This window comes from Candoia aspera, chromosome 18 (assembly GCF_035149785.1).
Source record: "Candoia aspera isolate rCanAsp1 chromosome 18, rCanAsp1.hap2, whole genome shotgun sequence".
NCBI classification, from domain to species: domain Eukaryota; kingdom Metazoa; phylum Chordata; class Lepidosauria; order Squamata; family Boidae; genus Candoia; species Candoia aspera.
The window spans coordinates 2,283,195-2,309,849 of record NC_086170.1 but is presented as its reverse complement, the minus strand read 5'-3'; the positions used below and the strand labels follow the sequence as shown (position 1 = coordinate 2,309,849).

Sequence of the window (26,655 nt, the reverse complement as noted above, 5' to 3'; positions counted from 1 at the left end):
GCACCTACCAGGTTTTGGGTTTTGAACATGCCTGCCTCCAAGAGAGATGCTCAAAAGGAGGGGGGGGGGCAATCCAATGGAAGGGAGACCAACTGGCACCAGCAAAGCTGAGGCATCCAAGGTACTCACGGAGCCTGAGTGTGAGAAAGCTGGAACTGAAAAGACTTTGTGGAGGATTAACACGTGCGTGTATACTGGGAGGGGTCTCCACACCTTTGATGGCACCTGAGTGAGTAAATCCGTGGAAACCCATGAGACGGCAGGTGAAGATCACCGGCAGCCAGAAACCATTGCCTCTGATGTGTTGTCTGCAGTGGCTTGTAACCAAATGTTTGTCACCACTTGATCTAGAGCCATCAACAGAAGTAACAGCCACATTAATTACAAATTTCCCAGTGTTGTGCAAGATGAAACACCCTTCATCTTTCAAATGTAAGTTAGGCCCCCATCTGTAAAATGGAGATAACAGCAGGGTTCCTCCTTTGGATTTGTACAGCCCTTTACAAATTAAATGTGTACTAAGGAATAATACAGGGACGGGGAGGAGAAGCATCTTTCCATTATGCTTCAGATACTTTTTTGATCCACCCCCTGCATTTGAGGAGAGCGCAGTATAGCCGACAAAAGCTCCACCTACAATACACAGCTGTGGGTCTTTCCAGGATATTAATTTATTGCGCTGACAACCGGAGGGATCCAGAACAGAATTCATGGGAGTGCCTTCAGAGTTAGGAATACTGCATCTCCCAAGCAGCAATATCTGTCAACGGGACGTGGCTACGCACTGGCAGCAGGAAACGGCCACGGAGAACAGGTCGGTCGCAACTGGATGGAGAATGGGCTTGAGCCTCCACTGGCTGGTGCCCGTATTGGGAGCGACTTTCCACCCAACCCTCAGCACTTTGTTCATCAGTGTTCGGTTAAAAAGTTTTAAAAGCTTCGTTGAAGATGAGTAGAAGTAACATAATCCTGGCAGGGTGGCAACTTCCTTGCTACCTCCGCTGTCCTGCAGAAGCACAGCGGAGTGTCCCCATCTTGCAGCAAGAGTAAACATGCCTCCCCGTCTTTCACTGCGCACACTTCTCCAGAACTAGCAGAAAGAACAGAAACCCTGCCCCTCAACATTTTATACAACTGCTCAGAAATAAAGCCTTCAACCAGCCATGCTATCAGCGGATCAAGGAAGGTGACACAGAGGAATGTTTAAAGTAAGGAAGACCTTATAGGCAACAGTTGGAGCAAATCTAAAGTGCAAACAAGTCTGCTCCCTGATCTATTTCCCCGCCCATCCAGAGCAGCACTTCAGAGATACAGCGATCCATATTTTTGTTAGCAGGTTCTGACTCCCCTTTAACAAGCAGAGGGATGGTGGGGAGATCCTTGGCTTGTTGGATCTCCAGCAGAAGTTCCCTAGCTACCCCCCCTCCTGCCACACACACACACACACACACACACACCCAGTGAAAGCAAGACCTGAAGGCCAGACCTCTGAATTTTGTTCCAGGCTCTGCTCAGCCTGGAGAACCGCATATCTCAGCTGAAAAGTTGTAAATGTAACCCCAGCACGGCAGGTATCTCTTCTTATGCACCCACATGCACGGGAACGGTGGATTACACACGAGCACTATTTGACTGGATCGCTGGCACCTGAAGTCACTACAGTTCACACGACACATGCGGGACTCAGTTAAAGGCCCAAAGCTGTTCTTACACAATGCTAAGTTTGATTAGTCTTAATCTTGTTTAGGTTTTTGATTAGGTGAACCCAGACAATTTGCTCAGCTTGTGATTCAGTGTATCATGCAAATCCAGAAAATGAGCCAGACCAGGACCCAGGTTAATGTGTGCAGTCAAAAAACAGTGGACATGAATCATCACACCCACGTGACAAAAGACAGAAGCAGGTAGCCCAACCTCCCCCTGTGGCAAAGTCACCTAGGAGGAAGTGAACCTGGTGTGACCTGACTGCCAACCTCACGTCCCCCGGGCCTTGCGTTCCAGCCAGCTGTCATCCCTCCACTCTCACTCTCCCTGAAGCCTTTGAGGGCTGCCTGCCTTTCATCCTGAGTCTGAAACTGCCCCAGGATTGGAAACTCCAAGTACTTCCCAACCTTGGGAATCCTCTCGATCCCTCTCTTTCAACCACTGGCACAGGCTCTGGCTGGCTTGCAGATATCGGAGGGCCCGTTTCAGATTGAAACCGCAACCCGGCAGCACCAATGGCTCCCAGAAGAGAAAAAGTTTTGAAATGATTGGGCCAGCAAGCCAGGTCCCTTCTGAACAAGGCATCTGAAAAAAGGGGTAGCAGGCTTCTGGGTCAGCAGCGCTCTTTATGATCTTCACTGTTGTCGTGTGCATGTTAAGATGTGAAATGCCAGATGCTGGCAATCCAAGTCAATGGAAATTGACTGCCTATGCCCAGCAGCTCACAATAAACTAACTAACTCAGTGCTTGGCTTGGTGGGCATCCCAGCTGGCCTGAAACTTTGGAGGGCCTCACCTCCCACCTTGCTCCTTTGGGGATCTCTCAGCCTTGGTGTGCCAATTTTCCTAGAAGCTGCCATCCCTGTAGCAACCCTCCCAGCTGATGTGCGACCAACCAATGCTTCTTCTTTGGTCAGACAGTCCTGTTATAAATTCTCAGCAAAATCGGCTTCTGTTCCATAACAACACAATGAGAGTAGAAAGCACAATGTCACAAGGACTATGCCCAGTGCAGGAACTCAGCACCAACAAGAAGGAAGAACATTGTGCCTCAACCACCCACTGCAGATGCGCAGAATGAGAGAGGCTGCGGCCACAAACACACTTCAGCAGAAGCCTACCAGTTGGGAAGGTTCTTGAATTCACGCTAAAGTTTAAACAGTGGCGCACCTAAGCTCCAATTTCTCCTAAGAGGGTCTCAGAAAGCTTCAGGTGATCCTCTCGGAACAAGGTTCATGCCACCTGCCTCTGCCAGCTTCAAACAACACTGTACTGCTGCAAATCATGCCTTCCTGTACTGCCCCTGGGCTATTCAAGAAGCATCTTCAATCTGCACGTGGTGGGGGGCAGGCTGGCTGGCAACCCCCAGACCTTTGCTTTCCTACTCCACGGCTCAAGTATGTGGAGCAGCTCCCTTGCAGCCCTTTTACTGCACAGGCTCAGCAAGACAGTCGCGTTAATGCAACAGGAAATAAGTTTCTCCTTGCCATTGCTGTCACTTTCCTCTGGGAGGGGTCAACGTCCAGGAGAGCCTTCCATCCTAGAAATTGATGCTGTCTTTGAAAGCTTCAAGCCCCCCTCCCCCCATTACTTCTCTCCAGGGAAATCAGTCTAAACGGGGCTAATGGAACAATATCCCTTCTTTCTTTCACTCATTCTCTTCCTCTCTCGCGCTCTCTTTTTTATTAGCATTTGCGGAATTTATTCCCAAACTCTCCTAATCTTTCGTACACAACCATTTGATTTGCATAACCCAGCCCCCTCTCATAAAAACTGGCTGCTAGTTTAATTAAAAAATGTAAATTTGCTGTCATCTCGGGGCCTGGTGAATTAGGACGACATCGGCATTTTTTATTGCTGAAGACGTCCAAATTGATCCGGTCTGCAGTGAACCAGAGGGTGTACGCATGACCAAAGCCCACGACCAGGCAGGATTGGGACCCATGGGCTCTAGCCAGGTAAAAAAACACTTTTTGCTAGTTCTGCCCCTGTCCCCTTCTCCTTTTTTCTTGAAAATCAGCCATTCCCTCAACGTGGAAATGATTGTATCAATGGTTGCCTGACCACATCCTGAACAAGCGGGCGGTTGTTTTGATGTTGCTGCCCTTGGGAGTTGTCAACCTGTCTGGTGCCTCAGGATGACAAGACAGTCTTCCCCTTCCCTTACATTTCCTGGGCCAGCATTTTTCATCTGCACGTTCCCAGAACTGAATTGTGATTGGACCTCGTTCTGACAGAAGGGGATTGGGACAATGGGGCCCAACCAAATGCAGCTCTTGATACTGAACTGTAACTCCCATGGTTAGGTTAGAGAGCATCCCTTGGTTGAAAAAGTCTGGCTGTAACCCCTCTTCTTAGATGATGAATGAGAAAAACGACAGGGGATGAAAAATAAAGGAAAAGAGCACATTCCTGCACTCTTCCTGGCTTTTCTTGCAGAAGGAGAATTCAGTCTAGCCCTGCTGAACAAGACTGGACACTTGCTGGCCCAGCACCTCTCCCCTTCACACTAAAAGATACCATTGCTGTTTTGGATGCCCCAGAGAAGAGGCAGGCAAGAAGCAGCTGCTCTGTTGCCCAAAGGAGGAATTTTTTCTTAAAAGTACAAAGGAGAAGCAGGCATGGTTTGGAGGACAAGTCTATCAAGGGCTATTAATTTTGCATCTCCAGTTGCAGGGGACCAACAGTGGAAGAGGGATATGCCTCAGTTACTGCTTGCCAGCATCCTGAAGGCTTCTACTTGGTCAGTGTGAGAAACAAAATTTTGGACTAAGATAGGCCTTGGCCTGATCTACCTGAGCTTGCATTATGTTCTTATGGTCTCTCCATCCCATGAGAAGGTCCCTCCATCACAGGAATGCAAGTAGACCATCTCCATCTCCTGGCAAAAAGGTAATTGTTTGCCTTTCAACACTAATAGATCCACAGGTTCCAGATTCTCTGCTAGCTGAAGACAGCATGGTATTGGTGTTATTGCATGCTTTTTCCTTTTTTTTTTAAGCCTACAGAACCCAACTTGAGGAGGAGGCCTGGCTTTTGATGCTAACAACAGGAGATTTTTTTGAGGGGCACTTACCAAAGCAAGGGCCTTCTTAGAGAAGGCAACCTTCCAGAGGAATTCTCTGCTTTTGGAGGTGCATTAAGTACTTCCTATGCTCGGGTTTCATAAACTCCATTAAAACACATCCCTTCAGCTAGATGTTTGCTCTTGACTATCGTGGAGGATTCAATTGTATTGCTTAATGATCTAATTCTTTCTGTTCATATTTTGTTTTTCTTATTAAAATGTTTCTGAATGTTAAATGAAAAGCCATTATACGGTACCTTATAAGTAACAATCATGAGAAACCAATCAAAATGCATTGATACTATACAGAGAACAGCCCTTAAGAGTATTATGACTCTAAAGGCCCCTCCTGCCAAGTAAGTTGGGTCCTTTACCTTTGTTGCCCAACTACTGTCTCCTCCAATCAATGAAGAAAGCCCTCCTATGAATACCAACAGGGCATAAAGCACAGAGAGTAAAGAACTATGGAGAGTTGTTCCAAGTGATGGCTTGTTGGCATGGACATCTTCTTCTCTGGCAGCTCAACAATGCCTCAATTTGAGCTTTGTTTTATCTGGACACATTGAGCATATGGGAAGGGCTTTATATCATAGCAACAAATTTGAATTTCACACAGACACAGACTCACACAGGTATTCACATGTTGGGGAATCTGCAGAAAATTGGTAAGGATCTTTGATTTTCAGTGGCTTAATATCAAACAAAAGGGTGACCCTCTCGCTCACCAAAAATACACTGCTGAAATTAGGTCACCATGAATTATTTTTGGGTGGATTATGGCTCAGAATTCTTTTATTCTAAGTGTTTCACTTTTGTACCAAGCTCCAATTGGTTATTTTGATGTTCTAGTTTAAAACACATGCATTTTTTACAAGCCTGATATTGACCATTTCAATGTTCAAATACTCTGACTCAACAAAAGACAGGCCCCAATATGGAAGGCTAGAATTTGTGAAGCCGTCCCCTGAAAGGTCTCAGGAAGGATCTGCTGATCACTGCACTGGAACAGAGAAACTAGATTCCATTCTACTATACTGACCTTTTTTAGAAAGGTGAAGCAAAGGAAGGGTGAAGCATCCCAGAATATAAATAAAACAATTAGAAAACTGAGTGAATACATTACAAAGGTAAATTTAACACATACCCTCTTCTTCTTAACTGACATGTGTTCACTCCTAGTCGACAATCCCAGAATATCCCTCTAAACCTACACTTTTAATAGAAAGGTGGAAGGTCATAATGCGAAACACGTATATTTTAATTTGGGATTCATATGAACACTTACTTATTGGAAAACCAGAAGACCTCCTCAAAAATGTATTAGACTGTAGCATAGTGGCTTAATGGAGACTTACTCTACAAAGGTGACTAGCTTTCTTAAATTCAGCATCAAGTGATATTTTCATCCACCCTCTCAAAAAAAAAAAAGTTAGGATTTGATTACTTTCAGAAATGTTTTAAAATTGAGGAATGGCTTAGAAAACCATATTTGTTCCATGTGGGCAGTTAAGAGTACCCGATTTTGCATGTGCAAAAGAAAATTTTTGCAGTTTGCCTAAGTTAAGTGAACAGGCTCTGTTTGCATAATTTACCCTATTTCTGCTATGCAGGAGGAGGAAAGAAGGAATATGGGGCACTGAACCCCCTCACCAACAAATATCTACCCCCGCTGAAAATAGTATTTTGAGACACAGTATCAAATAGCCCATCTTCACAGCGGCTGAAACCCAGCAACTGCTACTTCAGAATGAAAACTGAATTCTGTATAAAAATTACAAAATTAAGCATGGAATATTGCACACATATACATACAGAAAATAATGATTATTACAACAATTTATTGGTACACTAGCTCCTTGAAAATTATGGGATGGTCTCCATTTACCATGCACAAGAAAGCTGTTTCTTCTCTAACAAGCAGCAGAGGACTATATAATTTGATGGCACAGGAGGTGGGCCACCTTGAAGATAGGTAGAGTCTAGACCAGTTTCTGCCTAGAAAGGAGACAGCCACAGACCGCGTGCATCTTGCCTGGAATCCCAGGATGGAAAAAAAGGTGGAATATAAATAAGCACATAATAACATAATTTAAAAACTGTTTGCAGAGAAAAAGTGGAGAGCATTCAAAGATGGTATAAAGTCTCTGGCTGCTAAAAGAATGCTAATACAGTCTTGCATTTAACAACTTGCCTAGTCATCAGAGGTAACAAAAACTTCCATACAGGTGAGTCGGCAGACTGGAAAAGAAGATGAAGACAGTTTTGTCCTTGTTCCACTAACCTCTGTCTTATAAGTGTCTTCAAAAAAAAAATCTAGTTCTCTATTCACAGGGTGGTGTCACAGAACAGGACGAAAACCTACAGTCTAGGCATTCTAGTGGGCTTTTGAAAAAAGTTAGACCAATGAATCCAAGTAATTATGATTGCCTGCATCCTAAAGGTAGATTAACTTGTTCTAACCATAATAATTCTGGTTTTTTTCCTGCTTCTGCCTGACACTTTTCAACTATAGCTCCAAAGTCACTGACAGCACTTGTGTCACAAAGGACTCAAGGAGACTAACAGATCCCCCTGAGAGATAAGGGTGCCAACAGAATAATGGCATTAGTCTCAGTGGATGGGTTCACCTGCAGGCCTACCATAATGGTAACCTCAGTGCAGTTCCTGGGGCCTTATCCCAGGGCTGGGCCAATGTCTTCTACTTCCAGGCCCATCTACGTAAGAATTCTGTTTCCAGCAGATGCACATGGGAGGCCGACATGTGTTTTCCTGCCCGTGTGACAGAGAAGCCATAATCAGCTGGACTCCAGCTCTCTCAGAGCTCAACACGGAGTGCTGGAGCAATGGAGGCACATCAAGAGGGCTTCTTGACCTGCCTGCAAAAGAGAGCTTTCTTGGACATCAGACGATAGCTATCATCAGGGGACACTGATTTGCCTAAGCAGGGAGCTAATGAAAGGTCTTGGATGTAGGCCCAAGAAAATTGCAAAATATGGCTTAGGATCTTCATTCTGACTCTGAAGAATCAAGTTTTTCTGTCATACCTTAAAATTAGAGCCAACATAGGAAATCACTCTTTTTCCCATTCAATTACATTTTTCAACTTCCTAATAAAACAAGAGAAGTGCCTACACGCCCTTAGCAAGTACATATCAAGCCTACGTATTAGGCCCTTGACCTAATAAAAGGAAAAAAATAAAATAAAATAAAACCACACACACACCCAAGACTGGATTATTCTAGAAGCAACATTTCAAAACAATGCACATTAAGTCCTTCCTGGTGCTTTTAATTCCTAGCATGATACAGTGATAATTAAATAAAATTAAAGTTTAAAAAAATTAAAAGCACACATATTTAACCTCCATTCTTTTAAACCAAAATAGCAGGTGCAAAGTTGAGGCCAGTCAATCATCAACCATTTTATTACGACTTATGAGTTATGACACAAATCCCTAGTAATAGTCTCATACATGCTGGATCACTGGGCACAAGCTGGTTTGGTGTGTAACTGTAGTTACTATGTTTTTTGATAGGGGAGGGGCAGAAGGAGAAAGATAAGGGGGTGACTGGCAGTGTGACAACAACAATCATTTACTGCTGATTCATTACTTCTCAAAATGTTCCAGTCTTCCATTCATAATTATAACACGATAAAAGACAAATAGATTGTGAAATCTCCTCCTCACCCCCATGCACCCCCACCCCACTGCCAACCAAAAGGACTAACAAACAAAACATCAGAAGATGGCTGCTGTCCCAGAAGCATTTGTGTGGTGTTAAAAACAATGCAGTTTGGGGATATATGGCATAAACCCATGAATGTGTCTAAAAAGTTGGAACGTGGGCAGTCCATGCTCACTTGCTCACTGTTTCAGGCAGGCAGGGACTAGAGGGAAATCTCAGACATCTTCTAAGGCCTCCAAAATAAACTCTCCTTAGAGAAGCATCAAATCATGGCTAGGTGCAATCCTGGGCCACGATTTTCTTCAGCCAAAATAACTCCTCCAAAGCCAGTTCTCCGATACCGTCAGATACCAGGCCATGGATTCCTCCCGCCCCCACTCCCAAAGGAAACTCACTGTAAACTCCACCCCAGGCTGGGCCGTGGGAACCTCAGAAGGCCAGAACCCCCCCCCCCCCCCGCCAGTTCTGTTGTAGCCTGAATGTGACCCCCTGCCCTGACCTGCCCCAGCTATTATCCATCCCATAAACAAAAGTGGGGAGAGGGAGCTGGGGAGCACCTGGACGTTCCCCTATAAATTTCACACAGAAAGGATGAGAACAATTGAGCCAAGGTGTGAGGAAAGGCTCATTAAATGTAATAAGCAGCCTCCTCATCCGTCAGCAGCGTGTCCCAAATAAATTAAAATTCCTTTTCATTTAGACAGCACGCCGGGAACCTGACAAGCCACCTTTATGGACAGGATGGGAGAAGCTTACAGAAAGAGGAAAAAATAATTAAAGAGGGAGAGGGAGGAAAAAAATATACACAAAGGGAAAACACACACACACTCACAGCACAAAAGGAAAGGAAAAAGGCAAACGTGTGATCTAAGAAAATCCACATAATAAACTTCCTCCTTTCTGCTGCCTGCTCTCTCGCTCTCGCCTATTCCCCCCCCCCGCCCCCGCCACCGCTCTGGAAACTCACACGGCTCCATGTTCTCAGTAGCGACAAAATAGAATCCTAGATTCTAACATCCAGCGAAACCCTCTCTGTGACCTCTCTAGAATATACAAAAGCTGGGGTGGGAGGGAGGATGAGGAGGCCGGAGAGAGCAACTTCCGTAAAACTAAAAGAAAAGTGAAACAGCATCTGGAGCTTCGCACCTGACATCAAGCGAGCCCCCCACCCGCGAGTCCCAGCCGCCTGCCTGGCTGTTACGTTGCCGTATCTCCAGCGAGCGTGGAAAAGCTATTCGGAAATGCACACCGTCAACGATTTTACAACAAGCCCCCTCCTCCGGTGAGTGACAAGCTGTCCATCACCCTTGTCAAACAACTCTTCCCTGAACACGCACCGACAACTTTTTTCTCCGCTGGAAGCAAGGAAAAAAGTTTTTCCCTGGAGGAGAAGAGGGGGCAATTAACGGTTTCGTGTGCTCGCTCGCTCGCTCTCGCTCCCAAAGAAAAAAGCAAGGGAAAGAACACCCCAACAACTGACAACCTCGAAGCCTGCGCGAAACACGAAGCCCGTCAGCTGTGCTTGCTGGCTTTTTTAAACTAAGAGAAACTATTTATAGCCAACGGAGCCCTGCCGCTCGGCCGGTACGCCGGGAAGAGCCGCTCGCAGGAGAAAGCAGGGCGGGGAGGGGGCACGGACGGGGCGACGGGCAGCGGGAAGCTCAGCGGCGGAGGCGCCCCCGCCCCACTCCCCCCTTCTTCTCGGCTGCTCTGACAAAGTAGGAAAGGCGAAGGGGCGGCGGCGGCAAAGCCCAGGAGAAAAAGCCCACGAAAAGCACAATTGTGCTGTACTCACCATAGTCGGAGAGACGAAAGCCGAATTCACTTAAATAATCAACTTTCATAATACTTAATTAATGCCTAATTGCAACTGATTGCTCTCCGAATAACAAGTTGGCTCAAAATACTGATGTCATTGCCTGCTGACGGCCGTCCCTGGGAATCCGCTGGGGCACCTACGAGTAACTCAGTGGCAGGGAGTAGGAAGAGGGGGCGGCCGGCTGTCAGCAGGGATGGTGATTGGCAGGCGGGCCCGGCCCGCGGCCCCGCCCCCGCCCGGCCTCGCCTCGCCGCCCGCCTCCCGGCTGGAGGGCAGGTGGCAGGGAGCGCCGGGGCCGGCTCAGTCCCTGCCTCGCCGCCCGGGAGGACGGCGGGCGGGACGCCGCGGGCGAGGGAAGCGGCTCTCCGCCGGCCGGGCTGCTCTGTGCCGGGGGGGAACAAGACGCGCGGGCGGGGGTCGCCCCCGGTCCCCGCCGAAGCGAGCGACGGGAGAAGCGAGCGAAAGCAAAAGCGAAACTAAGCCCCGGCGCTGGGGAGGCCGCGGCGAGCTGCGCGGCTTCTGCCGGCATCCCGAACGGCGGGACGTGGGAGAAAGGGACCCGCTCGCGGTCTAGCTTCCGGTTGAGCGACTTTGGCCTCTACCTTCCTCTTTCTCCTCTCTTTCTCTCTCAATCTCTTCTTTTTTGTCGTTCCAATATTTCGATTTCACCTTTTAGGGCAGAAAGTTCTCCCGAGGCAGGTTGCGTGCAGAATCAAAACGCCAAAGGCATTTGAAACGTCAGTTTGAGATTTCAAAACGAAAATGGCAAACTAAAGCGCTTTGCAAGCCCACCCAGCGGAATGCTCTGAAACTATGTAAAACAGAGGTGGTGGCGGAATAAATTATCTAAAATGGGGAGTTTTGCTGCGTGGCACCTGCAGTTTCTTGTCCGTGGTTCACAGGCTTCCACAACTAGGTGGTCGCTGTACACTGAGTGAGTGAGTGAGTGAGTGTGCGCGTGTGTGTTTGGAGGCTCCTATACTTCGGTCGGGTTAGATGTAAACGCGCACCACCTAGCATGGCCCCGGCTCCCCAAATTGGTTTTTAACAGCCCTTCCGGCTCCTGCAAAAGAGCAGCAGCCCCCAACTTCTTCTCTCCAGATTCACATCAGCGCAATCAAGAGGAGAAGGACAAGTGAGCCAAGCAAACGGGAGCTCTGGGCCATCGGCATTCGGCTTCTTAAAGGATCCCTCAGCGGAGATCTGACGCACAAAAGCCTAGGAAGCACCACCGTGCTCTGAGGGGTTTGGACCTTGTTTATGGGGGGGGGGGGCAGAGAGCTTGCTTCTGTCCTTCACTTTGCTGTTTTGAGTATAACCCAGTAAGAGACCCCGGCGCGCGGGAGTGAGGCCTTGCCCAAGCAGCCGTTCTCCCCTTCTCGCGCTGAGCATCGTGTGCAGCTCTTGCGCACCCAGGCGTCTGCCGCATGGAGCTCCTCTGGACTGCTGCCGAATCTGGACCCCCAAAGAGGCTGATGGAAGGCCCGTTTGGTCAGGCCCTCGTTTGGTTCCCCTGGAGAGAATAACGTAGGGGAGACACGCCAAGCTCCCAGGGAATTGTGCTCAAAAGCTGGAGGACAACTCAGCAAACACTGAGACCTGGCCCAGAGGCTCAGATCCGTTTCAGCCAGTCCCATAATATGGGAAAGCACACAAGCGGAGTACAAAGACACGGACCACGCTCACCGTGCAATAAATGGAACTTGACCATCTCTCTTCTGAGCCCTCATCGCTCATAACCACTAACGTGCTGACTTACCTCCATGCATTCATCAAACCTCCTCTTTAAAAGCCACTTACGCTGCTGAGCAACATCCTACGGCAACCAATTCCACAGGCCCTTTAGGCGCTGCCCAAGGAATTCCCTCGCTCTGTCCATCCTGAGCACACCCTCGATCAGTTTGGTCCAATGATGCTGAGCCTCTTGCAGCACAAGACCCTAAGAGAACTTCTGTCCCTTACTCTTCCTACCCAGGGGCCCTCCAGGCCTCCGACTCCCACTGTGCCCAGATGCACGTCTCTGGCAGGTAAGGCTCAGAGAGCTAGGTGAGCTCTGTGCCAGCTGTGGACATGGCAGGCCTGGCAGCTGTAGCAGGGAGGCAGGCTAAAAGAAAGGACTTCCAGGTCAATGAACCTTCGGGCACTGAGAATCAGAGCTGGCCCACTTCCAGTTCTTAGTCCTCAATTATGCTGCATTGCGCTGGCCTTTAATTGGGGGAAGGTAAAGACCCACTTCACCCTAACATGCCATTTTTTTATTGTAGTGGTCCAACTTTCTAGGTGTCATTTCTCTCCTCCCTCTTGCTTTCTCTGTCTCTTCTGCTTTCTCCTCTAAAAATAAACCTCTGGAAACAAACAAACAAACAAGGGGGGGGGGCTGGAATTCTGGGCACAATAATCCCACATGTCTTTGGGAAGGCTGAAGGAAGCCCTTTGCCAGTGGAGGACGGGCACTTCAATACACTTGACAAACAGCTGCTGGGCACAAAGGAATTCCATCAAGCAGTTTGGCAGGTGGCTTTTACCAGTTTGAAAAGTTGGCATCCCTGCCCTTCTCCTCTTGGAGAGTTCCCCCATCAGAGAATCCAGCCAACCCAAAACAGGATGTTTAAAGGGGGTGGGCAGACAGGGGGGAGAAATACCTATTTATCTGATTAAACAATCACATTCTGTAACTCTTTTATAAAATAATATTTCCACCATGCACACAATGTGTGTGTGTGTGTGTGTGTGCATGTACAGGAACAACATCAGAGCACTCTGTCCAGAAGAGTGCAGTGCTAGGAACAGCCAAGATACTGCGTAGAACACTCAAACTCCCAGGCCTCTGGCGGAGGACCCGAGGCTGAGGTAGACACATACCACCCATGGGGTGAGAAGGGGATAAATAGATAAATAGATATAGACATACATATATAGATATAATCACCCAAAAAAAGAAAGCCCCGTGCCCTCCTGTCTCTCGAAAGGAAAAGAGCCCCAGATTTATGCGTACAGAAGAGCAGGGGAGCTACGGCAGTAAGTTTAATTAATTAACATTTCCAGATTGCAATAAAGCCATGCAAAATCCTCTAAAAATTCAGAGAAGAAACAGCTCTTTCTCAGGTTTGCTTTGGCACAGCATGCACACTGTACCACTCACATGTGAAAACACAGCAGAGGGATACAACTCCCTTCCCATGGACAAAATTCAGCCTTTTTTTTTTTTTTGGCTGCTGTTTGCTGTAAGTCCAGACTGCCATTCCCCTACAGACACCCCCCATTCCAACTTCTGCCTTGCTCATCTCATTATGGTCCGCAGTAGGCTGGCACACTGATGCTTCACACTGCCCCCACCTGCATCTAGCCTTGGAAACAAGCTGGAAAATTGGCCTCAGCCAGAACTATGGGATTCCCCCCTGTCTTCTGCTTGCCTTTAAGTATGGATGGAGTTTAACCAAACACAAAACCACTATTTTGCAACTACAGGGTGACTCTCCTTAATTGCCTGAGCACCCCAAGAAGTTACTTGGATATTAAAGACTGCTCCACTGAAACGCCACTGTCCTGAATGAGACTTATATCCAGCATTGCAACCTTAATTACGAGAGAGGGAGAGAGGTGCTGAGGGGAACATCCACCCTCTGCTCTTGTATGACAGGGCTATGGATTTACTCAGACGGTGGCAAGAGAAATGCACCCTGCACCGATGCAAAGGGAATCACATGCCCGCCATCCTCTTGAAAACGCATGGCTGCAGCCCTCAGGATCCACTGCTAGAGCAGGGCCTCAAGGACTCCACTGCTTGGAAGGCAGGATCATCTGCCTAAGCTGTACAAGTTGTAGAATTATTTGTCACAAGTCTCTGGGACTAAAGGCAGGCATCTGGAGCTGAATGCAACTGCTCCATGTGGTAAGTTGTCAGAGGTGTGTATGGCAGCATCTCCCTAAGCAATGAACTGCTCTACACAAAAAAGTACTCTGAAGGCTTTTGGTTCAGGCCCGGAAAGAGCTAGTTCTGATGCCTGGCTTGAACCTCTTAGCCTTGATTCTGACTTGACAGCTGCATACAACTTAGCCCTTAAAACAAGGGCTCATCCGAACATCCAAACTCTGGATGGCAGAGTAACATTCCTACTCTGCCCCAACCAAGATCTTATTCTTGGCCACGGCTTAGAGCTCTCTAACTTCCAAAAGGGACTGCATGGGGGAACGCTCCCACCCATATGGCACTGGAAGTTTTTAAATATTCAAGGCTACAAGTACATAACAGCACAGACGAAAAATGATCAGGGAGGACAAAAAATGATTATTGGTGATTAATTTTCATTATTATTATTATTATTATGGAGGATGGATACTAGGGGTCCTGCAGCAATTAAGTTCCTGAAAGCTACAAGTTTGACCCCTGGTTCCTCCTTGCACCAAATGCCTGCCACCTATCCTAGTTCTTTTGCACACTGCCTTTATTTAAAACTGCTAAGACATTGCTTCATTCCTAGGATTCCCGGGAAGCTGCAAAGAAAATAGAATAAGTCACGGTTAAACTCTACGATCAAAACCCAGCATTGCGATACTTTTTTTTTAAGGCAATAAAATAAATCCTCCTGGAGTCCAGATTACCCATTATGAAAATCCAAAGAGTTACACCACGCCCAGGCCGGGTTCCTTGGGCTCCAAAGAATGAGGTCCAGCCTAAGAAGAAACGAAAGACTTGGCTCTGGGTTCAAGAGCTTGTGAGGACTGTAGCTGAACATTTTCAGGACATTGGTGATTATCATTCTGATGAGTGGATGCTCATGCAATGCTCTAGACATTCAGAAAGTGATCTTGGAAACCAGTCAGTTTCAGGGATTCACGAAAAGCAGGTAAGAGATGGGAGTGTCTAGTCTAGGGGCTCTTTGACATACTTGCAAGACCTCTAGTGATCCATGCTGCACCCATGCAATGTTACGGTAGAATATACACTAGGAGAAACACAAGTCTGTCCACACACCCTAACAGTCCTGCTGGCTGCTGTGACAAGCCAAGCTCCCCAGATCAGAGCTTCATCACAACTCCTTTCTCACACGTTTGAGAGGCCCAGCATGACCGCTGTGTCCCAGGGCCTCACCTTTACTATTTACCGGGACATGTCTTGCAGCTAATCAGAGCTGATTTTCCACTTTTTGCAGGACAGCCCGCCCCCTCCCCTTCTCCACCCTGAATCCTGAAGAAGTTTGTTTCCATTGATCTGACTACTGGAAAGGTAATTTTCTCTCCCTTCCTCGATTTGGTAATCTATTAGGCAAACTGAGTTGTTCTTTTAGTCAGTTTCTTTCTTCTTTGATTAGTATTTCGTAAAGGGAGGCGCCTAGAGGCCTGGGCGTCAGGCACAGCAGACAACCCATGAGCTCTTTTCCTCCAATTCTACCTCTTTCCCTCCTTGATATGCTTTCAATTGCTTCATTGGCAGCATGACATGGCAGACAAGTGTTGCCAAAGCCCAGCACATTAAGTATCAGCGTACAGGGCTGGGCCCCCTAGAGCAAACAGGCTGGCAGGATTGCAGTGCATTGTATCTACCAATCCTTGCTACAGTCATTTAGTAACATTTCCCTCCCATCCCATTTCCAGCTTGTTTCTCCTCAGACAGCTGCAATGCCATCCTCTTCCAATAAGGGGGGAAAAAAAATAAGAAACTTAGTTTGTAGGCTGGGACCCCATTCCTACAATGCAAGAGGCCTAATTAGCCTTCTACTACCCAGGAAAGAGCATATGGCTGCCCAAATGTAGAGTAAAAGTTACGTAAGATTCAATGATAGGGAATGACTAGGGTGGCAAGCAATAGGAATCCTTCCATAATGGGCCAATCCATTTTCTAATGAATGACCTGCAATTACAAAATTATGAAAGACACCTATGCCAGGGCTTTCTTCAAAGATGGGATCAACCTGTTAGTACGATTTTTGCAACATGTGTGGAAAAGGAAACCTCTACTGCCAGCAGACAGAAGAAAAAGAGTTCCACTGCTGGCAAAATTCAACTCCCTCCTTGCTCTTTGGACTAGGGATGGAGCCAGTTAGGAGAGGCATCTTCTGTAAAAAACCTCAGGTCCTCCAGAGCAACAACCATAGAGAACTTGCCCTTCAGTAACCCTTCCATGCCACCTTGAGCCCTGCCTAGCCTGTCCATTCACCTTCCCATTCTGTGGCTCCCCAGAAAGACCGAGTGAGAGCTCAAAGCCACCACAGAAAAGCCTGACTGCCTGTCAGTGTCTCAAGAGCTACTTGAGGGGAGGGAAAAAACCCTGCTGGGAACACCGAACGAGCAGATGTTCAGGAAGAGGAAGAGCTACTGCTATATAGAAAGAGTTTTCTCTGTGCCTCTACTAGGTTAAGAGCACTCACTGTAACACAAAGAATTGCCCCATGGCTGCAAGGCACTGAGAGACACAACTTTGCGGAAGGAGGGTGAACTGGCACAATTTCCTTCTGTTTCCCTTGCCAACCTGAACAAGGTGGCAGCATCTGGAAACCAGGAGACTTCTGGCATATTGCTTATGCTGGTAGGTCATTTGAGGTTGTTGGTCAAAATCAACCAAATCCGATGAGCGACTCGCTCAGCTGTGGGGAGACTTCATGGTCCATCAATTTTTCTTCACCTGGTACAGCTATCCAAGCTTCCAAGTTGATTCTGGGTTTGCTTGAGCAAGCAAGCTTGCTCTTAGGCCTACCTCTCCTTCCACCTCTGCATTTCTTTCTGGTCACCCTGCTGTGAATTGTACTTTCTGCATCACATTTTATCAACTCTCTAAGCTGCTGAAAGCTAGATGTCAGGACACATCTGGCCACTACGTAAGTAGTAAACAAATTCCCAATATACTCTATTCCTGCTCTATTTTACAATATTTCAAGGCATATAGGCTTTTGCAGTACTACAGAGCACTTCTCCCAGCCCTTTCACCCAAGATCTCTCAACTGGAGATGCCAGGAATTAAACCTCACATCTATGAAGCAAGAGGGATGTCTCTTTCCAAAGTGAAAAATGGCTGGATTAGATGTCTGCTGTCTTGGAAGGAAGAAACCAAACCAAATCAAACCAGAAGATGCTGGAGAGACTGATTGCAAAAGGGGAGAGATTCTTTACAGCCTGGTTGTCTTGCAACAAAAGATGAACGATGTATGTCTCCAGGCAAAAGAACATGTGGAATAAACTATTTTAAAACCTCTAGAAAGATTCTCCCTCTGGTCTAGCCAAAGCAGAACAGAAACCATGGCCTGGAAAAGTGTTAACGTGAGCACAAGTAAAGCAGGTTGCACAAGAGAAAGGATCTGACTATTCCACCTTGGAGCAATCATTGCTGCACGTCAGCCCAGCTTGCATCTAAAATGGCACACCCGAGACACAGATGCAACTGAAGGAAAGCAAGTGTGCCTTCAGCAACAGGTGGAACCTTGAGGCTTGCGTGTGGCAAATCAGCACACTTCAGAGTTCGTAAGGTTGGCAGAAATGGCATGGTAAATTTCACACAAGATCCAGCACAGCAACAAAGAATGGCTCGGCCGAGTCAGGCCACAGTACAGTTGACCCAGAATTCCCCAACCAGGGCTTTCAGCCTCAGCCAACATAGCCAATGGGCAGGGATGATGAGAATCACAGTCCAGTGACGGCGGGAGGGCCACAGAATTCACAGCTTTCCTCTATATCCAAGGTGAGAAATTTGGAACTTCCAGTTGTGCGCTACTACAATTCCAGTAAGTCTCAAAATCTCCAATGAAGGTAATTTAGGGTACTACACATTATATAATTTTGCCATCCTTATCAGAGTCTGGCTGGACATAATAGGGTGACTGTTCACTCTTGCTTTGCTCAGCTACTAACCTCCTATATTCCTCAGCTTGGAGAAAGAGAGAAAAATGCCTCCTCCCCCTAAAAATAAAACTCAGCAACACCTAAGAGAGCTGAATTAGTACAAGAGTCGCACCGTATACTGCCCCTCTGGAACTCACAAGACGCAGTGGTGGCCACTGGCTTAGGTGGTTTTTAGAGGGAAATTTTATGAAGGTATAAGGAAAGACAAACAACAGAGGAAGTCTACTTCTGACTGTGAATTCTAAGTGCAGGGAGGAAGGCAGTTTGAGGCCTTCCCACTTCACTTCCTGGAAGCATCTGGGTGGCCAGCTAAAGCCTCTCTTTCCCTGAGCCCAGTCTGTACAACTATACAGTGTCTGCATTCACGCAACATCCAAAAACTGATTTCTTAATTAATTCACCCATTTCACACAGTACAGTGAACAACACATTGATCAAACGGGTTGGGTTTGCACCCCAGAAAGAGAAACAAGCAAATCAAGGGGACCAGTAGCCAAACTCAGCACATTGTATGCATGCAGCGCAGTCTTTAACCAAACTGCCTAAACACGTTGTGAGGACAGATCCAGGCAGCATCGGCGAGACTGATGAGGAAAAGGACGAAGAGGGTGCAGGAGAGTGGACCTCCATGAGTGCCCAGTCCTGCTAAGCTCCAGCTCTGATGTGAACAACGCTGACTTCACAAATAAAAGGAATGGAAAACCAGGGAGTGGGAGAGTGCCACAGCTTTGACGAACGACCGAGGGAGGGAGAAGCGGTGGCAGGGACGGGAGGGGGGAAGTGTGAGGCAGACGCAGCGATTGCATTACTGAAGGAGCCTGGCCTGGCATCGCCGCGCAAACGTCCTGGTAATCCTGTTAGCCAGCAATCTCCATTCCGAAAGAGCTTCATTTCTTTGTGAATATTTGTAAACTAGATACGTAATGGAAAATTATAGGAAAATTATAGTGAAATTCATGACGAAGAAATCTGATTAGCCCTAATTCAATTATGCCATCTTAGCCCACACTGCACATTTCCCATTTTTTTCCCATAAATACCAATGCCAGGGGTCCGGATAATCAAATAAAATTGAAAATAATCTTCCCATTAAATTCAATTAGCTGCAATTTCTAAAGCCTATCAGAGATTTTAATTACTAAATTATAAAATTCTCCAATGCTAAATTGAAACAAAAAAAAATGACACATCCTTGAGTTTCAAAAAAAAAAAAGGAGAGAGCAGAAGATTTAAAAAAAAACCCTGGAAAAATACCCATCCAGTAATTTTCTGTGTGAGTCGTATCTGTTGTTTTCTACCAAAGGGCTAGAGGAGACAGAGCTGTGAAGGTGGCAGAGTTTATTCTGAAAAAGGAGCTAAGACTGATAGTCCACCTAGCTCAAATGTGCATTTTACTTAAGAAAACAATAATAAATTACGACCATGGGGTTCATGGATTCCCGGTTTCCTATGTTTCTTGGGATGAGGGATAGAGAATGGCTGTCAACAGAAACGTGGCAGCACAAACAGCCTATATCTGGAGAGGCCAGTGGCTCTGGAGAGCCAGACCATACTGCTGCCTGCCCTCGCAGCCCGAAGCACCACACACCTTCTCCACCTGGGCGTCTTGTCTTGAAGGAAGCAAAGCTTCAGCACCATCAGCCACTCATTATTACCAGCGCCTCCCCCTCTTCTGGCTTCAGGCACATCTTCCTCTGTCTAGGACTGAGCTTCACCAGTAACTGAGGGCCTGCTCTTATAACCAGAAAGAAGAAAAGCACCTCTTAATCTTCTCCCACTCATCTGTGTCAACGGGGGAAAGCCAGAAGGGGAGGGATAGCTTTGGAGGAGAATGTCCAACCTCTTGGTCCATGCAGGAAATCCAGCAAAGACATCCCCAAGCAACAGCTCTTCACAACCTGCTTAAAGACCTCCACCGCAGAACTGCTAAACTATTTGGGCACCAGGAATTTCTGCCATGGTTCAGCAGGAATCTGTTCTCCTGGAACCTAAAAGCAGTCAGTCTCATTCTCTCACCTGGGCAACAGAGAACAAGTCTTTGTCCTACTCTGTGTTTGTTAGTTTAAAATGTCTCCATCTTGCCTTGAAGAGCAGAGGCCCTCCCAAGGTGACCTACAACAATAAAACCATAATAGTACAATTATAAAAGGTAGCCGGCACTGATAAAACTCACTAAGCCCAGCCATTCAGAACAAATGATGGCAGTTCAAGTCTGTGAAGAACAAGTCTGCTTCTCTAAACCAGAAGCGCCTTCTAAACACATTCCAGAACAGGCACCCAGAACTGGACGGGGCATAAGACCTCACTAGTGCAGAGTAAGATGCTGGGAAACATAAATGGTTGACAATAAGCCAATGGTCCGCTGCAACCCAGCAATGTTTACCATCCTTCCCCACTGCCCAGTGAGAATGGAGCTGCAGCCCAGCTCTGCACCAGCTGTTCTCCATTCACTGTGTTCTGAGTGTTTCCCCTGCAGCTTGCACTTCATCCCAAGTGGGATTCCCAAGAAGAGCTCCACTTCCAGGCTTGGCCCCAGGGGGAAAAAGAGAGAAAGCTCTGTTAAAGAGCTGGTACTCGCCTTGCAGTGCTGCTCACTGTGACTCTTCATATATTAGCTTATTTTTCCCTTTCCAGATGATCGTGACCGGCTCTTTCCAGCAACAGCAAAAATAACAAAACGCTGAAGAGAAGCTTGTGTAGGGGACAGGCCGTAGTTCAGTGGTACGACACCTGCTTTGGATTCAGAGGATCGCGAACCATTTTGAAATTTTGGAAAAGCGAACGCTTGCTGTCCCAGCAGACAGCACAGGGCTAAACGAGTTTTCCTAACCTGACCGGTAATGCTCTGTTAAATGTGAACATACGTTAGACAACAGATGCAGTACGCTGTCCCTTAATTCTCCCTTTAAATATGAGTGTGTGTTAGTTAATAGCCGCAGTATTATTCCCTTCAATTTTTTTTCTTTCTTGATTGTATAGTTTTAGTAAATAACATTATTACTTTACTACTGTTTATTTTTGATGTTCTGTAAATATATTGAGCGCTCTTCCACCGAAGTCAGATTCCTTGTATGTCTAATCATACTTGGCCAGTCAAGTATTCTATTCTATTCTCTATTCCATTCTAAGCTCTTCGTGGGGATCCTCTGGGTAGCACTAAAGCCAGACCTGCTTAGCGTCGACAGTCCCATGGCCTCGTGTGTCTTTGAACCATTCCATGGCACCCCATGAGAAGAGAGGTCCACTCACCAGGTGGGCCCCGTTTTTCCTCTGAATCACCACACACCATGCCTCCAGCTCATACTGCTCTCCCTACACCTTTGGGCACATCAGCAGCGTACAAAGCCCAGGACAGGGTTACAAAGAGGAGGAGGCCATTCCCAAATATTCATCCTAGCAGTAAAGGTAGCCATAGAGTGGAAGGCATCACAAAATAAAAGAAGAGGCACCAACCTGCGCCTCAGTCAGAGCCCAAGCGGGCACTGGCGAAGGGCCACCTGGAAAGCGACTGGTGGGGCTTTCCTGCAAACTCAAAGGGCAAACAATGTCACTTCTCCCCTTTCCTTAGCAGCCCTCTCTTTGGGAGGAAAAGAAGACTTCCTATCTGGAAAGCTGAGGCTATACTGAGAACCCTTCGGCCTCCTCCGAGCAGGCACGTCTATTCTATGGGTAAACAGTGAAGGAGGAACAAAGCCCCCTCCTGAATAACTTCTGCAGGAGGCATTTGGCTGTTTGTGCTCGTAAGGGCAACCACAGTCTGACTGCACTCCAAGGTCCCAGCAGTTGTTCTCCTTGCCTTGATGGGGCTGGTAATGACAGAGCTAGAAAATGAGAGCTTTCTGCCAGAAGCAGAGGGTTCCCAAAGGCCTTGATGATATTCCTCAGCTCCTGAAACTGAGAAACCTCGGCTAGTGTCGGTTTCGAGGCAATCACTGGGCACAGATCTGGTTTGTTTTATGCCATTGTGGCAGAGCTGATAGAAAGCTTCATTTGCCAGGCGCCCTGAAGTTGCCAGTCTGGGGAGTTGCCCGCGAAACAAAACAAAAAAGTTAATTATCTAAGCTTTTTTTCTTCTTCTTTAATAAATAAGGGAAACTGGCTGAGCCGGATTCTTGGCTGGGCTCCGTCTCCCCCTTTATCGCCCATCAGTTTCTGTGACACATAATTCAAAGGATGAAGTTTTGCAATGCACGGAGTTGTTACTAAACCCTTTTTTCTCATTCCTACTTCCCTGCTCCTTCTCCCACTTCTTAATGTCATAGAAAAGGAAGGGGAATAACAATGATAAATTTAAAAACTTCCAAACTGTGAAGAGGAGATAGTTGCTGCCTCTTGCTGGTCCCCTAAGTTCACGCTACCTTGTCCTGAGATGTTACACAAACTCTGTGACAGCCTTCCACAACCTCTTGCCTTCAGAATCTGTTCAGTGACCCCTGGGAGCTGTTGTCTGACACTTCCAGGAGGTACCAGGTTGGATATGGTTGTCTTCAGATTATTGTCACAAATCGGAATCCTCCTACAAAACCCATGTGGTGAAATGGATAGAGCCTGAGGAATGTATCCTCCAGATATTTTGAATTACATTCTCATATCCGGAGCGTTGTAGGGAAGTAGGAGTCCCTGAAGATGCATCAGAGCCTTCCTTGATCTGCTGTGGGCAACTACTTCCTTGTATATGGAGCTGATGGCAGAGATCAAGCAATCCCCCACCACTCCCGGTTCAACACGTAGTGGGCCATCCCAACCTTGGACTAGATGGCAACCTGAAGAAAACCCTGTTTTCATGCACATTATGGCAAATAAAGAAGAACTAAAATAGGATTCCCTCTCTATGTCTCCTTGAGAGCTAATTCCCATCCTATTCAACAAGACTTGCTTTGGACAAAGTTAATTTGGGCTCAGAAATAGAAAGTTTCTAACTATTTCAGAAACCCAGCATCTGGATCACGTCTAACCTCTCCAAATCTCCCGTGTTCTTTCTGAGTTCCTCTGGATATATATTTTTCTGCTTACTGGAATCTGCTCACCTTGGAAAGAGCCAGGAAATTCAGCACATCTGGCTCATTTATTTATTTCATAAAATTGTATGCCACCTCAGTCATGAAGTAGTTCTAGGTGGCTTACATATTAGGGTTAAAAAAGGGAGACCAAACCACAAAACTAACCACAACGTAATAACAACAACAATACGTGATAGTAAGCAATGGCGCGCCAAGGAAGAACACACCTTAAGCTCAGTGACACTCTAATATCAGGGAGCAGATCGCAACCCACCGGACCCAAGGCTTGTGGCAAGAGCCACGTTAGGGCTGTGAATGTTACTCCACAGGGCAGGCACAGGGGAAGGTAGTTTTGCATGGTTCTCCCTCAGACACAAAGCATTAGGAGGCTGCTGCAAAGTGCTACCCAGGAATTTTACTTTGCTTCAAGCAGCTGCATAATCAACTTGCTTATAGCAAAGATAAACCTTAATGTTCCACTTTATACAGTAGGGTGTTGCCAGCCCTCTATAGGTGTACATCTTTTTTCTTTTGTCTTTTCTCCCTGCAAGAAGATTTTATCTGCGTAGGAGTTACATCTGCAACTATTTATGCTTTGTTTACTTCCACGATTTCGTATTCCTGAAAACTGCTAGCAGAAAGGATAACAGAGGAAAAAGAAGGACTGGGAGACACGTTCAAGTTGTTCTCCAGAATCAGCAGAACTGCAGACTTAACTGCTTTTTCAGAAAAGAAAATTTCAGGATCCCGGGGTGCCCAGAATCCTAAACTCTATACCAAGAAATCAAATGATACACCAGCCTACCTATGCCGCTGTTAGCCAGCCTCTGGCCTGATGTCCTGCTTTTGGGTATTTGAGCATTCTCTAGAGCTTCTGTGATGTTATTTCCTGCTCCATGCTCCCTGTCTAGAGAACTCTCATATTTTCAGTGCTCACCAGACCATGAATTCACCTTCATACCAGTTAGAGGGTTATTTAGCTTTTTCTGACACCAACAACCATCTCGTTTCTACAGGCAGCTCTGCCAGTCAAACAGTTGGCTCTTTTTTTCTCTCTCTCTCTCTCTCACACACACACACTCACTCACACACACACACACACACACACACCAACCTGTTCTGGGGCTGGAGAGCATATTTAAGCATCAACGTCTGTTAAACTCTCCAAATCTTAACCCCAAGAAGGTGCTCCAACGGGAGAACATGCAGTCAAGTGGGAGACAAGGATGACTGGTGAGGAAAGCCAGGCAGAAGAGAAAAGTGAAAAAAGGAAGAGGTGATGGATACGCAGAAGAGGTACTGAGCAAGGAGCACAGATGCCCCGTGGCCCTGCCACTTTCCATAGTTTTCCCGTGGCTTGCAGGCAGGAGGAATCCTTCTCTGGACTGGGGGAAAAAAAAGGCAGACCACTCTGCAAACTCAGCACCGAAGCAGCTGGTATAAGCACTGGCAGCTTCTTATGAGCAGGACAGCGTACTGGGCAAAAGCAATGTGGACTATGGCCAAGTCTGCATCTCAAGGGAAACAGGCATTTCAAAAGCCACTTTGATCCACCAGGTTAACGTTGAGACTCTCTCAGGGTAAGACTGAGTCTTAAAACTAAGACTCAGCCTCACGAAAGCCAGTCTTCTTGGTGGAAGCAAAGAGGATGACAGCATATCTGCCCAACTCAACCTGAGTGCAGCCTGGATGTATTCACTGATCCTCAGAGTTAATACTCTCTCCAGTTCCTGATTGTGGGTTTGTCTGATTGGCTTGTCTAAGTGATGAAAGGGAAAGTTTACACATGGGAGCTGCTTTTGTTCCCAAACAACTCAGGTCTCACCTTTGCCAGCTCTCAGAGCCATGCTTCTTAATGATGTTTTAATAGGTAGTGTTACATCTGCCAACAGCAGACTTGGGCATGTGAATGTAAGTTACTAGAACCAAAATAAATAATCAACAGCTTCTTTTAAAGCGAAAGCCGGCTCAAAAACTTCACTCAGCTGTTTCTGACATAAGGGCTTGAGAGCTGCTAAAAGGACTCCATTACCAATTAGGAAGTCCCCAGTTTGAATCTTTAAGTAAGTCACTCACTCTCTCCCCATCAACTCATCTGCAATATGGAGTTAATTATAGTGACTCACTTGGCAGAGTTGTTGTAAGAATGACAACCAAGTCATCTAGTAATGGACTTTGAATGACTGAAAGCACTACATATAAATACTAATCATTATTATTATTATTATTATTATTATTATTATTATTATCAGGAGGAGAAGCAGCAGCAACAGCACACTTATGGAAAAGTAGAAACAACAACAAGTCTCCTGGCATGGACAAAAGCTTCCACAAACTGCTTAAACAGTTTTCAGGAGTTACCAACATATAGACACATACTCAGAGATAGTTGATCTGCTCTATTAAAAACTGTTACGATTAAAGGGGAATTAATATAGTCCAGGTATTGTTGACTGATTTTTTTTCCTTGTATATTTTATTGTGTCTATGATGTTGTTTTATTTTAATATGTACGTTGCTATTAATGGGCATTTTACTTGACTCACCTCACAGGGTGGCTGTTGTGGGGAAAAGAGGAGGAGGAAGGAGTTTTAGGAATGTTCCCTGCCTTGAGTTATTTATAAAAATAATACAGGTGGGATTAAAAAAAATCTAAAAAAACAGGGTGCAGAGGTCAATCGAGGTAGATAAACTAAACAAATGCCCCCCCCCAATGCAATTCACAGATGCTTGGCAGAAAGATGTGCCAAATGGACTGCTAGCCTCCCCCAGCTGCATCTCTGTGCTTGGGAGAAGCAGCACCTGTTGAACACCTCAGTCCCCTCTTGCATTGGAGAGAAATGCAAGAGTCCTGCATGGGAAAACAGAGCAGAGAGATTACTTTTTTACTTGATCTTAAACGCTTGCTTCTGATCTGTTTCTGTACAGCACTCAGCCAATGAAGAAATAAATATTAAATTATAGAATAACACTGCCCTTTATATTGGTTATCGCTTTCTTTTATTTTTTTTTCTCCAACCCAAACAAAATAAATGAGAATTTAGACACTAAACTTCATTTTTCTTTCCTTCCGTAAGCAGAGCAGTTTCCTTCTTTATGCAACACACAAACACACTCCACAAAAAGGTTAAGCAAGGAAAAATTCTTGTACATTTCACCCCCAAAAGCAAAGCGGTTTGAAGAAGAAAAAAATTTTTTTTTTTTCCTGGCTTCCACCATCTCTGTTTTCTTTTTAAAATCATATTACAGGGGGAAACGAATCAGTGGATCTTGCCCCTGGAAGGAAAACAATCACCAAGATCATGCAAATTAGACAATGTTTCACTTCACTTCATCTAAACAGGCTGACAATTTGGGGTTGTTGCCAAGGTGACAGGATAACATAGTTATTCAGTCTGCCTGTTGCAAAGCAATCATTTAACTAAATGCCACCCAGTGCCTGCTTCCCCTTCCAGGCAAAGATGTTGCCATCTTTTTTTGACTCACTTCTTCCCTTGCTTCATCACGTCATCACTTGCTTAAGAAGTTTCTTGTTAGCCTCTTCC

General features: G+C 46.3%; 2 protein-coding genes across 5 annotated transcripts in view; both read right to left on the bottom strand.

Moving 5' to 3' along the window:
* CASZ1 (castor zinc finger 1) overlaps positions 1-10,400 on the bottom strand; it is an 88,507-nt gene extending 78,107 nt beyond the window's left edge. For all 4 annotated transcript variants that reach the window (XM_063317590.1, XM_063317592.1, XM_063317593.1 and 1 more), the window contains exon 1: positions 10,254-10,400. In XM_063317590.1, the coding sequence (XP_063173660.1) occupies positions 10,254-10,302 (49 nt within the window). In that variant the 5' untranslated portion in view covers positions 10,303-10,400. The remainder of the gene's footprint in view (positions 1-10,253) is intronic.
* Positions 1-26,228, bottom strand: part of LZIC (leucine zipper and CTNNBIP1 domain containing) — a 382,321-nt gene extending 356,093 nt beyond the window's left edge. Inside the window, exon 1 of the mRNA XM_063317606.1 lies at positions 26,216-26,228. The gene's annotated coding sequence lies outside the window, so the exon portion shown is untranslated. The remainder of the gene's footprint in view (positions 1-26,215) is intronic.
* Positions 26,229-26,655: the final 427 nt, after the last annotated feature.